This window comes from Triturus cristatus, chromosome 7 (genome assembly GCF_964204655.1).
Source record: "Triturus cristatus chromosome 7, aTriCri1.1, whole genome shotgun sequence".
NCBI classification, from domain to species: Eukaryota; Metazoa; Chordata; class Amphibia; order Caudata; family Salamandridae; genus Triturus; species Triturus cristatus.
In genome coordinates this window covers 426354228-426369644 of record NC_140590.1, presented here as the reverse complement: position 1 = coordinate 426369644, position 15417 = coordinate 426354228, and the positions used below count along the sequence as shown (strand labels likewise).

Sequence of the window (15417 nt, the reverse complement as noted above, 5' to 3'; positions counted from 1 at the left end):
ATAAACAGAGGCAAACCACTCTTCTAACCTGTCATGATCTGAAAATCAATCCTCTCCCATAATCAGTCAACAAGTGCAACTTCATGAACAAGTTCTAGGTATGTATGAATGTATGTATGTAACTAGGTATGTTTATAGGTGGTATATAGGTATTGCGACTTAGTCAAAAGACAGTTGAGTGCTGTACAGAGTAAAGGGCAATAAAGAAGTCAACATGTAATAGATAGGTGGTTTCTAAGTGTTATAGCGGAATATTATTGCATTGTCCTGTAGTGTTCTTTAAAGAACCATGGGGCATATTAGCAAGAACCTCGTTAAAATTATCGCTGTTTTAGCGGCAGGAAACTGCCGCTAAAACGGCGATAATGGACTTGCTAATATGCGTTATAGAATTCCAATAGAAGCCCAGGTTAGATGCCCTGCACATCTAACCTGGGCTTCTATTGGAATTCTATAACGCACATTAGCAAGTCCATTATCACAATGTGGGCTAGTGGATAATGTGTCCAGATGTCCAGCATGAGGGGCGCGTGTACTGTGTGTGCTGTGTATTGATTGGCTTTGTGTCCTAACTTCATGTGACATCTGAATTTATGGTATTTTGGGAATGTCCACACACCATATGTGCTTTATTGAGGACAATTTCCCTGGGCCCTTTTGGTGTCGCTGCGTTTATCTGGGAGATGAACCTGAGTTTTCTGTTTGCGCATTTGTCTGCCGACTACATGCCACTCCGCTAGTGACCTGTGAATCAATTAGCTCACCACTAGCCTGCAGAGCCTGCCTGACCATGTATTTCTGAGTCAGGGTTGATGGAGAGTTCATGACGGGCGAATTTGACAATTGTGATGTGATTTTAATTCATATATGCTAGTGTATCATTCATTACAAGCATTGGCATCGATTTTATCAATATCAACAACACACTTTAAACACAGTAAAAGCACCAAAAAAAGGATTCCACACACCAATCCACAACAATCCACTTGGGTGATGTCAAGTTATGAAGTTTTAAAGAACAAACAGTTTTGTAGTGCTTAGAAACAAATAGTGCCAACCGGGGCTATCTGGTCACGCTTAACCGTGGCGAATCCAAAAGTTCAGGCTGACCGAAATTGAGTACGTGTCGGGTACAGGGACCAGTCTTGGCCCACTGAAGAGTACCTTGGATGCATCGAGGACGAATGATGTGGTAAATGAGCCGATGCACCACTGTCAATCTTGCAGAGAGGGCGATGCGTCGGTTCTGAGATGTGCAAAGTCCAAGATGCATGGAGAGTCAAATTGCAATGAATATAGGTGTTATGCGTCATTGTCAAACTACTGGGCTGTAGGCGATGAGTGCAGCACAAAGCGATGCACAGTAGCTGAGCCACGCAAAGTCGGAGATGCATCGAAAACAGAGAACAATGCATTGCACTGTCGGTGATGTTGTGTCTGAGGTACGTGCAGCAGCGGTGATGCTGCAGTGTTGAAGGAAATGCGCTGGATCCGATCAGCTCAACTTTGTCAATGCGTGTATTTTCTGTGTTGCAGCACTGAAAACGTACTTCTAGGGCCGCAGGACTGGATTGGCACCACTTGGCAGAGCAGGACTCACAGCAGACAGAGTCCATGTGCTGGTTACAGGTTGCAGGGTGAAGTCTTTTATATCCCTGAGACTTCAGAAACAGGAGACAAGCAAACAAGCCTAGCAAATACTTTGATTCTGGGAAGTATAGAAGCAAGTCCAGTCCTTCTCACTCCTAGGCAAGAAGTTACAGGCAGCAAAGCAGTTCATCAAACTGGCAGTCCCTCCTGGCAGCACAACAACCCTTCTTCCTGGTAGAATGTCCTCAGTTCCAGAAGTATTCTGATTTGGTGATGTCAGAGGTCCAGTACTTATACCCAGTTGGGCCTTTGAAGTAGGGAGACTTCAAAGAGATGCCTTTGAAGTGCATATGACCCTGCCTTTCCTGCACTGGCTTCAGACTCACTACAGGACGGTATGCAACCCATTGTGTGTAAACAGGACACAGTTCGTTCAGGTGTATGTGTCAGCTCCTCTCTCCCATCCTACTCAGGATGACCCATCAAAATGTAGATGGCCACTCAGTCACACCTACCCTTCCTTTGTTTGTGACTGTCCAGTGGTAATGCAGAGAGCCAACTGTCACCCACCCCAGAGACAGGCAGAAGGCACCACATGAATATTGTAATAAAATGTCAACTTTCTAAAAGTGGCTTTTTCAGAATTGCAATTTAAAAACAAACTTCACTATCAGTTGTATTTTTAAATTGTGATTCTAGAGACATCATATTGGGGGTTTCATCTTTTTCCAATTGGAAACTTTATCCTATAGGAGAGATTTAAGAGTATTTTTACTACCAGGATATCTTAAACTTAAAAATATATGGCCTACTTCTTAAGTGCACTGCACCCTGGCCATCTGCTGTCCTGGGCCTACCAAAGGTGTGACCTTTATGTAATAAAAGGAAGGTTTGGGCCTGGCAAGCAGGTTAACTTGCCAGGTCGAAATAGCAGTTTGAAAACCGCACACACAGACTCGGCAGTGGCAAGCCTGAGACATGTTTAAAGGGCTACTTTAGTGGGTGCCACAATCAGTGCTGCAGGCCCACTAGTGCAAAAAGAACAATTGATGGACGGAATGTTGCACAATGTCAAACATTCACCTGAGTACAGAAATCTGGGCCTAAATCCATCATTTTATTGCTCCCCATGCCATTCCAGTTCAGACCCAGCCATATACAAATCAGTCTTGACCCCAGCCCGAACTCCCAGGCCTGGTCCTCCCTGGACAGGAAGCAAGCATCCTGGGACCGGTTTCGGGGCTTCACCCCTCATCAGCCAGGCTACCTTGACTCCAGTGGCATGGAGAGCACAGGGCCCACATCTGTGCATACTCGTCCCACTCGAGGTAACAAATGCAAAAAGAACAATTGATGGACAGAATGCTGCACAATGTCAAACATTCACCCAAGTACAGAGATCTGGGCCTAAATCCATATTTTTTTTGCTCCCCATGCCATTCCAGTTCAGACTCTGCCATATGCAAATCAGTCTTGACCCTGTTCCCCATGGGAACAGTTTAGCCAGAACTGCCTGGCCAGGTCCTCCTAGGACTGGAATCAAGCATCCTGGGACCGGTTTTGGGGCATCACCCCTTATCAGCCAGGCTAGCTTGACTCTAGTGGCATGGAGAGCATGGGTCCCACGTCTGGGCATACCCGTCCTACTCAGGGGGACAAATGCAAAAAGTACAATTGATGGACAGAATGCTGCACAATGTCAAACATTCACCCAGTACAGAGATCTGGGTCTCAATTCATTGTGTTTTTTGCTCCCCATACCATTCCAGTGCAGACCCAGCCATATGCCAATCAGTCTGCTCCCCATACCATTCCAGTGCAGACCCAGCCATATGCCAATCAGTCTTGACCCTGGTTCCCATGGGAACAGTCCAGCCTAAACTGCCAGGCCAGGTCCTCCCTGGACTGGAAATAAGCATCGTGGGACCGGTTTCACCCCTCATCATCCAGGCTAGCTTGCCTCCAGTGGCATGGAGAGCACGGGACCCACGTCTGGGCATATTAGTCCCACTCGGGTGACAAGTGCAAAACGAACAATTGATGGACAGAATTCTGCACAATTTATTTTATTTTATTTTATTTATAAAGTTTTATATATTACAATCTGAGGGTAAGGAAGGTAACAGTTCAGTACATGAGGCAAATGGGAATATAAAACAGACAGTGCATCAAATAGGGCTCACATAACAAGGCCAGTTACAAATCCTAGGGGTCAGCAAAGAATGGGCTAGTAACTGATACATAGCAACATGGGGGGGAGCAAATTATTCAAACATTCACCCCAGTACAGATATAGTAGCATATAATTTACAGGCCTTGGGCACATGTTTGCACTTCTAAATAAATCAAATATGCCAATTGTGGATAAACAAATTTTACCATGTTTTAAGTAAAGAACACATGCATTTTAGCACTGATTAGCAATGGTAAAGTTCCCAGATTCCTAAAGCCAGCAAAAAAAACAAAGTCAGCAAAACAGTCGAAAAGAGGAGGTCAGAAAGCAAACTGTCAGTGAAAACCACGCTAAGTATGGCAGGTCTAACAGTTAGCCAAAGTTTTATCACAAATGCCAATGATGTGTCATGGATGGGATATTGTTATTCCAGGGCTAGCTGCATATGATTCCAACAATATGTCAAGATTTGGTGGATGTATGAAGGAACCCCGCATGCATTTCCCACACATGCCTTAACTCTGCAGTCACTACCCTGACTGTGACGTTACCACACGTTCCCTGACCTTGCAAGTCATTAAAAAGACTTGCCTTAGGGGGGCGCTGGACTTTTGAGTAGTATAAATTACTGTTCCAACTCCAGTCAGTGTATCAGTAGGGAAAGTGTTGGACTTAAAATCCAACACCAGTGCAAGAATGCACCCCCTAAAGCAAGTCGTTGTACCACTTGCATGGTAAAGGAACTTGTGCTAATGTCACAGTCAGGGGTACTGACTGCGGAGTAAAGGCATGTCATGGTTCTGTCTGCGGGGTAAAGGATGTTTCCCAGAATTTGCTTTTATTATGCAAGGGCTGGCTAGAAGCTAAACAGGAAAGTCCACAATATGTGTGAAGACTGGACAATGTTTTACAAGGGCTAGCCACCATGTTGTCACGGGCCACTATCCTGCCAAGGTCACCATGAAGGCCCACAATATTGTCATTGTTTTGCCACTATTAACCTCTTCGGTGCCCATGACGAGCTGGACTCGTCATGGGCCGCGGTTGCGCTGTGCCCATGACGAGTCCAGCTCGTCATAAACCCCGCCCGCTAATGTAACGGCCGGCACAGGGCGGGGAAAGGGGCGGGCACTGAAGGGGTTAAGGCAGGCATAACCCGATTGTACCCAAGAAGGTCCACAGTATATAAACAATCAGCTCATTTTGAATATTGGGACAGTAACGAATGTCAAAAATGGTTCGATGTTATGGCTGGGATGCTGCTAGCAAAGCATCCAAAAAGTAAAGGATTAGGTCTATTCCCTTCCTAGCTACATCAGCCCAACTGTAATGCCCTTTGCAAGGATACACACACAAACATCAGACACATGCACGAAGAGTACTGAAGTCCCAGCCTTCAATAGACTGGAAGTGTTTGTTTAATTTCTCATGTATGCGCTTACAGTGGGGGAACAGGCACAAAAGCATCTATACTCATGCTCACACCAGGCTACCAGACAGACACACAGGCACAAGAACATTCAACCAGTCTGTAAAACACACACACACACACATTTATACACACACATGCAAAATCCCTCTTATTCTAGACTGCCATAAAAAAACATCTTGGCTTGCACCCACCACGTTTTTGCTGACAGTCGTTCGATGAACAGTGAATGCGCAGATCACGAAGACTGAAATAACTGAATTGTCAACCTGCACTATCATTTGCTTTTATTTCTGAATGATGCCTGAACACATAAGTAACTGCCATCACTTGCAGCCAGCAAATATCCTCTTGTTGTCATCTTTAGGAGTTTTTGTGTGTGGACAAGCTCCGCGTGGGATTGGGCTAGTAATCATGCTAGGACTGTGGTCAATGGGCCTTGTACCATTTCGTCTGCACCATGACCCTCCTACATTTGAGAGCGGTATGATTTCCTGTTCGTGGGTGTAAACATGTTGAAACATGTCTTATTAGTGCGGCATAGAATAGCTATTGCTGTTGACCTGCATTTTTAAGGAAACTGTTTGCATGGGTGTTGTACTGCCGCAAGGCTTCTCCTATCTATATTATTTGGTGACATCAGTGTGATCACCTGTAAAGGTATTAGTATGACAGTCAGAGTGTGTGATCAGCCAGTCTACATGTGGGGGGAGGTGTGTGTGCGTGTGTATGCATATGTGTGTGGGCGTGTGTATGCATATGTGTGTGGGTGTTGTGAGAAGCAGGCACATTATTCAGCAGTCTCCTTGCTCATGGTTGAGTTTTATGCTCTTTTGATGTTTTTACATTGTGTGTATGTGCAGAAACATTTATGTTGTGCTGCCCCAACTTGATCACAGCCTGTCAGCTCTCACTGCTTTCACGCGTGAGCTGCTCTTCACACCTGCTTCAGACATCTTTCTCTTGATGTCATGTGGGCACTCGATCTGGAAAGTCACTGTGTGATTGTGTCTGTATCTGCGTGAGTGTATACATGCCTGTGTGGATGTATGTGTGTGTATGTGAAGGTTTTCAATGAAATGCAATTATGTGACATACTTTTTCTTTGAGGATGATCATGTCTGATCACTGACGCCCATATGTGAAGCGAGAGCATTTCGAATGCTGTTATGTACATTGTTATTCTATGTGTGTGTGTCATTGGACTGTAATACATGTCATCTTTTAGCATTCTTTTAATCTTCATGTGTGTTTCGCATCGACTGTGTTTGCTTGATGCAAGTAGATCTCATTTGTTTCTTGATGAATAATTAGTAAATGGCGTCGCCGCTGGATGCTGATACTCCCTGACTATATGTCATGGCTTGCTTGAATATGCCCCAGAATGCATGCATACTGAAGCATCTACAGAAGTCAAAGTTCTGCATGTTTCATTGTAGTGTAAATTAATGCCTATTTAGGCAATTAGGATAGTGATAACAATGTTAGTTCAATAGAAACTAACCTCATGCAGGATAGTTGATAAATATGACAAACCTATCTTCATAACACTCCGGCTTCAAGCATATTTGCCCAATTCTTCATAAATGATAAGTTGGATTTTCCATACTCTAATAAAGGTTTTGTGGGAGACAGAGAAACGGCAACAAATACCACCTCTACATTGAAGCTTTATGGCATTCTAAAAACTGGGTGCAAAATGTTACCATATTCGAAAATCTTCCCCTAAAACTGAGAAAGGATTGCTCAGATTTAGACTTGAACATGCCCCAACAAGAAACTTTGAAAGTGCATGAATAGTACGTACTAGAAGCAGGGCCGGACTGGCCGTAGCGGCACCGCGGCAATCCCCCGGTGCGCCGCACGGGTGGGGGGCGATTTGGGGCCACTGGGGGCCGTTTTTGTTACAGGGCCGTTTTTGCAGCATAGCTGCAAAATCGGCCCTGTGACAAAATCGGCCGAAAACCGGCCCTGGCAAAGAGCTCGGCGGCACCCCCAGCCCCCCTGGCCGAGCACTTTGCCAGGGCCGGTTTTGGTTCCCAGTCCGGCCCTGACTAGAAGACACAGCAAAAACAGCAGCAACTGAAATCTATAGACATGTTTGGTTCAAAGTAGTGACTTGCTACATTGCAAAAGTGTTTATATGGTTGTTGCATTCAGTTGAAAGCCAGTGAATTCCATTACCAGCTACAGGTCTTGCGATCATGTTCTGTCCAGTTATAAGATCTGAAGGTCAGAGTCATACATACCACTGTACACTTAGTTGCAATAGTCTAGACACAGGCAGTTTGTATTCTTTTATGAGATATTTTTAGATCAATTTCAAAGATGACCTCATGAGATTTGGTGTGGAAGGCACATTCTATCCACCTTTGATGTACAGTTTTTTTTGTAGTTCTTCAATTTCATTATTAGCTTGTCCACGAGCAATGTGTAAATGATTTTAGAGTATCCCAAGCCAAGCCTTGTATCTTCTGAGTGGTTCTTTTGTTAATGTGAGTAAGAAGTTAGGGAACAGACATCTATCTTACATTCTTCAGTCCAAGCCCTGTGTGTAAGAGTGTACTGTATACCAAAGTGTTTATGGTCCCTTCACTCGCCCCTCATTTCATAGAGAGTGTGGACTCTCAGGGTACCCCGGGGTAGGCTAAACGTCTTGAAATGGCGCTGGCCTATGCTAATACATGAGTTTGGATTCTTAAGAATGGACTGTTTCAGTCCAGCTCTGCAGGCAGATCATTCCTCTTGCCTTTGTTTTACTTTTTAAAATAGTTTCAGTAAGTAAGAAAAATTGTAACTCCGTATTTGAGAATGTGCAGTAGCATTAATAGATAAAATGCACATTAATGCAAAATGTGATTTCTTCACTTTTTGTCTGAGCTAAGTGGCATAAAGACATTACGTAATACTAAAAAATTTGACTTTCCCTTCCCCTTATTCTTCATTTGGTTCGTTTTCACACCTCATTTCCTTTAGCATCTAACATGAACCTTATTCTATCATTTTCCTGTATGGACCTTTTCAAATTAACTTTATTAAATTAAAAAAATACTCTATAAAATAGAAATAATAATGTTATGCTTCTACTTCTCTATATTGTGAAAAGGGCCAATGAGCACCAGAACACTGGATAACAATTTTACAACAGCAGTGAGTAAAACAGCAAACTACAGACAGAGTGAAATACAGTCCGAGGGGGAAAATAGCAGTTATTTCAAGGCAATATTCTTATGAATAACAAAGATAAATACTGAAGCATAAATGAAAATTAATATTGAAGGTAATACGCTTGCATTTTACAGGACAATTTATGGGAGATACATTTAAACAGCGGCATGTGATCAATAAAGAAAATGAGTGAGACAAACTTTAGTAGATACAATAAAGGATTAAATAATGTATCATTCCATCTTATGTATGTATGCATGTATCTATGTGGAGTTTGTATAGTGAAAAGCAATCTGAAAGGCAACGAAGTACTTTACAATGTAAAAGGCAGATATAAAATCAGGGGGGTAGGTGGGTGCTGGTTTCAGATAGAAGAGTTGTCCATGAAACTAGTATTCTCCAACAAGGTATTTCTTCAGCTCTTCCCTAAATCGAGGATGTGTGGTAGCTTACTACTAGCGCTCTTGACTCCAACTTTTCTCTAGAGGCCCAGGTTATTAAAGTGGCTAATACCTTCTCTCTGCTCGCCAAGACGCTGGTACTTTTGATCAGCCAAACCTGTTTCATTGATCAATGCATTTGTCCAATAATGGTTGGAATTTGTCCAAACCATCTTTCTTTCATGAGTGAAAGAATTACCCAGTTGTCAGCTGGTGAAGGATTCTGCAGACAGATGGATCATGAGACGTTTCTAGCAAGTGCATATTATACCTCTTTTTAGCACCTTGCATTGTAAATCAGGATATTTTTCAAGGCTGTGGCCATCATCCAGAAGAAATCTGCTTGAGCACTCTTGATTTCCCAAAAGGCAATCTGTATGAGAACTCCTGATTTTCTGGTTGATAAATCCAAGTAGCATGTTGTGGGGAGACCTACACTCGCTTAGCAATTCTTACTGCAGGGGTCCAAAGTTAGAACTGTCATCAAGAGTAAGAGATCTTTTATTGACCAACAGCAAAAAGTTGGAATTATGTTTCCCTTACTTTGTAGACTGAGTTGAGTTTGCCAAGATTTAGGGAAACACTAAAATCCAATACTGCTCCTCACACACTTCTGGCCTCTGGTGTATCCTTTTCTCAGATGGTTTAATGGTTTAATTCACTCCTCTGGTTGTTGTGTTGCCTCTTTAGCTTCATGGAGCATTGCATATGAACATTAAAAAGTATCCACAGCAACATTTGAAGTATTAAGGAGGCTAGGAGTAATATGTTCATATATATTTTCTCAAAAGCTTTTCTTGCTACCACATAAGAGACTGGCTTAAAGGCAGTTGGTCTACTTCATAAATGCATCAATAGTGTGTTACAACAGGCTAGGGACAGTACCACGTTTTTAAATAGGAATCTCAGCTGTACAAGTTTAATCATCTCAGTAGTCTCATTTGGTTCTGCACATGTCTGGCTAAGTTATGTATGTGTGCCTGTTAATTGAGTTTCCCGTACATAATGAAAGTTTAGGATGTTGTGTACTTTTTGATGGTTGACTTGAGTGTTCAGAGAGTCTGAAAAGGATTGCATAGAAATGAGGAATGGGTGAGAAAAAAGACTGCTTCAGCTGATTTTAGTTAAAGAGGGTAGTGATGCATCCAAAGTTGAAAATTCTCAATGGTCCATCCAAGAAGGGTGATGATATCAGGAAAAATCAGGAAAATAATCTTTATGGAAGATAACTATCATCAACATATGCCATGTTGTAGCTATGGAATATTTCTGGATTCTGCTGCATTTTGGTTCCAGAGATAGTTTAAGGCATAAGCAAAGTAGCCGATTGTCTATGGCACTCACCTTCCAGATGGCCCTAGGTCTTCTTTGGGCTTTGCGCGTCACATGGTTTTCATGTTAGACTTGTGCTACAGCACTCTTATGTCTATAAGTGCTAGTGTGCAGTGTTTAGAGAGTTATTCACACTGAACCAGGACACTTCAGAGTTTATGTACAGTTCACCTCAGTGTCCAGGGAGTGTTCTTGCTGCAGGAGGAAGGAAGAGACAACCTGGGACATGCATTGGGTGTCACCATGATTCTTCACTATAGCGTAGATCATTCCAGGAACAGGGGCTTTTCAATGCTGGCCCAAGCCCATCCCCCTCTTGCTTTGTGACTTAGGTCCTGTTACCGCCAGCAAAGAATGTAGGACTCCATATCCTGGTACCAGAGGAGAAAGAGGGCAGCATTTTCTACACAGCCTGAGAGCCCAGCCCTTCCCTTAGAGCCCTAGTGGTAGACAGCCACAGACATGGCCTCCCATTTCCTTGCCCTTCTCCCCTAAACTCTCTTTCCATCTCCCTTCCACAGTCTACAAACCTCATTTAATTGGCCTTCTCCACACCTTACTAACTCCCTTCCCTCTATCCACACCTCACTCTATCTGTTAAATATCCCTCTCTAAGTCTGCATTTCTCATCACCTGTCTCATTTGGTAGCATTTATGCCTCGGCCCCCCTTCTGCTGAGGGCATTCTGTAGGTGCTCTTGTTGTGTAAAAACATGTTCACAGCATGCATTTCTGCTGGCCCTTGTGTCAGTACTGCTCTGTGTTGAGGAAAGCCTGATCTGCTGCTTCATATTCTAAACATGTTCTGTGTATGTGAATAAAAGTGCATTGTTGCTACATTGATTGTACTTGATATGTGTGTGTGTGCGCGTGTGTGTGGACCTTACACTACTGTGGTCTTCACTTGTCCTGCGTCTCTGTGTTAGAGAAGCTAAATTGCTGTTCTGTGTGTTATGGGTGCTTGTCCTGTTGCTGCCCATGCTGGACCTCTATTCTGTGTTAATGAATCTTGGTAATAACCTTTCATTAATAAAACGTCGTAAACGATTGTCATTGTCAATGCTTGTTGCTATAATGGTCTTAAACACCATTGAACTTCTCCTGGCCAAGTAGTCTCCTTCTTCTATTGCGCGTTGCCTACTCTGCATTCAAAGTGGATTGGCATCGATCACAACATTATTCCAATGACTTTCTGGCACAGAGATGTTGAATTGTTCTTTCACTTTCAAATGTCATGCTTGATGGCAGTGTAGTTTGAAAACTCTTGACGTTGCTTAATTACTTGATAATTTCCCCTCTCCTTTTCAAATCCTAAGGCTCCTTGCAGACATGTGGCATTTGGTTTCTAGAAAAATGTAACATCCTAGAAAACTCCCCTGCAGGTTGTGGGCCATTAGTCACTGTAATTAATTAGGCTGGGTGTGCCTTTCCTGATGATTTCCCTGCTTCATATGACAAACATTACATTCAAATAAACCGAATAAAACTTTCTTTGAGAAGCATAGGGCACATTAGGATTGTTTAGATAACCGTGACATCATTGGAAGACCATATATAGTTAGCACCCATTATGTATTGAGCAGGGGAGTTGGTTAATGCTGTGGTTCTTAACCGTTTGACTTCTGTGGAACCCCTCTGAATAAATCCTGGAATTTGGGACCACCAACTAAATCAATGTTGGATTACGAGGACCTCCTTTGATTCATTAATAGAATCCAGGGACCCCGGCCCAAGCAATGTCATTGATTTGTACAACAAAACAATTTACAGAAATGCAGAAACAAGCATTTACGAAACAAATACATAATGATGAAATATTTTATTTAATTCACACACAAATATAAAAAAAATCGAAATTATTTTAACAGGCAGGTTGGAGCTATTCCTAATTGAGATGAGGCCACCTGCCCTCCATACCATATTCTGCTTAATGCACTCGCGCTGCTCCCACGAATCAATCTGATGACACCAACTTCATTTTTAATCTCCAATTTCAAATTCCTTCACATTTACAGAACGTTTCAAAATTATCAGTTTTACATTTAACGTCTTTGTTTACATACATGTTATTAAGCTGTCAATATTATTTCATTTTCTAAGAAGTCGCGGACCCTCTGAGTAGGCTTTACGAACTCCCAGGGGTCCGCGGACCACAGGTTATGAAACACTGGGTTAGGGGACTGTCAAAAAGAGGCTTCTGCCAATGGTATAATAGTAATGCAGAGGTGACACTGGATCAGCACCTCAAGGAAATAAGAACAGCCATTAATTGGGCTTTTTTTTTAGCAGTACATGGATGTGAAGAATTTAATATGTCCAGCGTAATAATTGAAATAATTGAGGATAATACTTTGTGTTTTCTATCTGTTTCTAGGTCGGCCTGTCTGAACACATCACTAAGCGTTGTATTTATCAAGTTGCATTAGCACTGGACCATCTTCACAGCAGAAAACTGGTGCATAGGGATATCAAGCCTGAGAATATCCTTATATTTGACAAGGAGTGTCGAAAAGTTAAACTGTCAGATTTCGGAATGACCCGCATCACTGGCACAATGGAGAAACGAGTAAGCGGCACCATTCCTTATACGGCACCAGAGCTTTGCGAAGCTTCCAAGCACGATGGGTTCCTTGTGACTTACAACATTGATGTCTGGGCCTTTGGTGTCCTTCTCTTCTGTATGTTGACTGGAAATTTTCCCTGGGAAAAGGCTCTAAGTTCAGACTCATTCTATGAGGAATTTCTACAATGGCAAAGATTCAAAAATGCTGGCACCCCCTCTCAGTGGTGTAGATTTACCCCCAATGCCCTTAAAATGTTTAGGAAACTACTTTCTATTGAACCCCAAAAACGTTGTTCTATAAAGGATGTCTTGTGTTTCTTTGGTAAATGTTGGGTATTGAAGAAAGACAGTTCACAGGCTTCTTCAATGAACTTGAACGAAGATATGTTCGCGAGAATTAAACACCAAGGCTTGCCTTTTGCAAATGGTGATGCTAAGAACTGTATCAACCAAGACTCCCGCACTAATTTCTCTCTGTCATCATCCAGCAGTATTGATGACGTAGCCAAGGATGGAAACCATAATCAAATGCTGGTATCCACACCCATTGAAATTTGTGTTTGAATGTGTCTCAATAAGTTTACTAAACGCGATACAGCTGCAACATAAAACATGAAAAGCAAACATCTAGGAATGGTGTAATTTCCGTAGACGATTGTCAAAATTCATGCTGTCATTTTGAATGCAAAAAAGAACCTTGTGAATTTTAGATTTGTAAACTAATTAGGGAAGAATAAAATGTGAAAGAAACATATATCTGTGGTTCAGTTGATTGGCTTCAGTAATGTTTCATATGTTTGGCAGCTTTTTTTAATTTACCGAACAGAATTTGTCAATATTATCAATATGAAATGTTGCCTATGATTTCCAATATTTATCTTGAAAATTCCAGCAGTATAATAAAGCATATGTTTTAAAATCTAAGACGAAGATTTCTAAGCATGGAGTTCGAGAAGCAGTTTGTTCTGGAACTCTTGAATGAAGTAGTTTACAATTTTATCTTCAGTGAGCTAAGTTCGAGACACTGGGTGGGATGCTTGTTTGAGAAGAGTTTAAGTGTAATACTTATATGAGAGAAAATGACAACAGAGATAGTTTACCATAGAATGGGCACGTGAGTTAGGACCGATTCTCTTTGGGAGAAGCCTTGTTAGAATATGTCACTTCTGTTCTGCTTGAGTGTCTGTATAACCCACCAGACCCTGAGAAGGCTATTGTGGGCCTGCAAGGACTGCAGTAAGGTTAAGCCTTAAGTGGATTATGATGTTGACCACTAATTGATGTGCCTAACCCTGCCATGTATGGGCACACTCAACGTATTCACTACTGGAGAGGCACGGTCAGGTATACTAAGCCAGGCCCAAACAATTAGAGAGATATCCTTCAGAGTAGATATTGCTTGAAGTGTTATTATTCAAAATGCTACCCAGCAGTGAACATATACTTTATTAGACTCCAAAAACCATGATGAAGGATGGGATCGAGAATCAATTCAACATCATGGTCAAATTTCCCTTCTTACAGTGGTACTTAGTTGAACCTTTTTAGGTCTCGCCTGGCTATCGCGCAAGCGATCGACCAGCGAGACTTATGTAGGGGCTTCAGAAAATGCTCCCAAAGGCTTCCCAGGTGGATCGGGTGGCGGTTACGTGCACAACCACGCACATTCCATTTGCCACCAGCTACTTCCTGTGCGTGCGCCGCCTCACGCATTCAGAGAGATTTAGTAAGGGGCACAAGACCTTAGGAATGCGGTTTATGGCCAGTGCATGCGAGGCATTCAAGCGCGAAGCTGGCATCTGGCATCGGACTTGAAAGCAGCAGACTGCTTTCGCCAGCGTGCGCTGGGCCTCACTTCCTGCATCCCCTCTTACAACAATTAACTTTCGTTATAACTCACACCCCATATGCTCGTTCCCTCCCACCCTTCCTTTGATGTCCGCTTTTCTTGTTGTTTACAAACCACGCCACACACTGCTGCACGCCACACACTGCTGCACGCCACACTCTGCTGCACGCCTCACACTGCTACACGAAACACTGCTGCACGCCACACACTGCTGCACGCCTCACACTGCTGCACGCCTCACACTGCTGCATGCCTCACACTGCTGCACGCCGCACACTGCTGCATGCCTCACACTGTGGCACGCTGCACACTGCTGCACGCCGCACACTGCTGCATGCCGCACACTGCTACATGCCACACACTGCTGCACGCCACACACTGCTGCACGCAGCACACTGCTGCACGCCGCACACTGCTGCACGAAACACTGCTGCATGCCACACACTGCTGCACACCACACACTGCTGCACGCCGCACACTGCTGCACGCCACACACTGCTGCACGCCGCTGCACACCACACAGTGCTGCATGCCTCACACTGCTACACGAAACACTGCTGCACGCCACACACTGCTGCAAGCCGCACACTGCTGCACGCCAAACACTGCTGCACGCCACACACTGCTGCACGCCACACACTGCTGCACACCGCACACTGCTGCATGCCTTACACTGCTGCACACCTCACGCTGCTGCACACCACACACTGCTGCACGCCGCACACTGCTGCACGCCGCACACTGCTGCACTCCACACACTGCTTTTATGCGAGTTTATGCTACTGACATTGTAAATGACAATGCCTTTTATTTGTTTTAAAACCAAAACATAAATAAAAGGCATTGTAATTTTACAATGCCAATAGCTCAAACT

The 15417-nt window shown here is 43.3% G+C and overlaps 1 protein-coding gene across 2 annotated transcripts in view; it reads left to right on the top strand.

Moving 5' to 3' along the window:
* LOC146809860 (serine/threonine-protein kinase SBK1-like) overlaps window positions 1–13593 on the top strand; it is a 118306-nt gene extending 104713 nt beyond the window's left edge. Inside the window, exon 4 of one of the 2 annotated variants that reach the window (XM_085614394.1) lies at window positions 12506–13593. In XM_085614394.1, the coding sequence (XP_085470520.1) occupies window positions 12506–13258 (753 nt within the window). In that variant the 3' untranslated portion in view covers window positions 13259–13593. The remainder of the gene's footprint in view (window positions 1–12505) is intronic. The other variant, XM_085614393.1, reaches the window with a different exon arrangement.
* Window positions 13594–15417: the final 1824 nt, after the last annotated feature.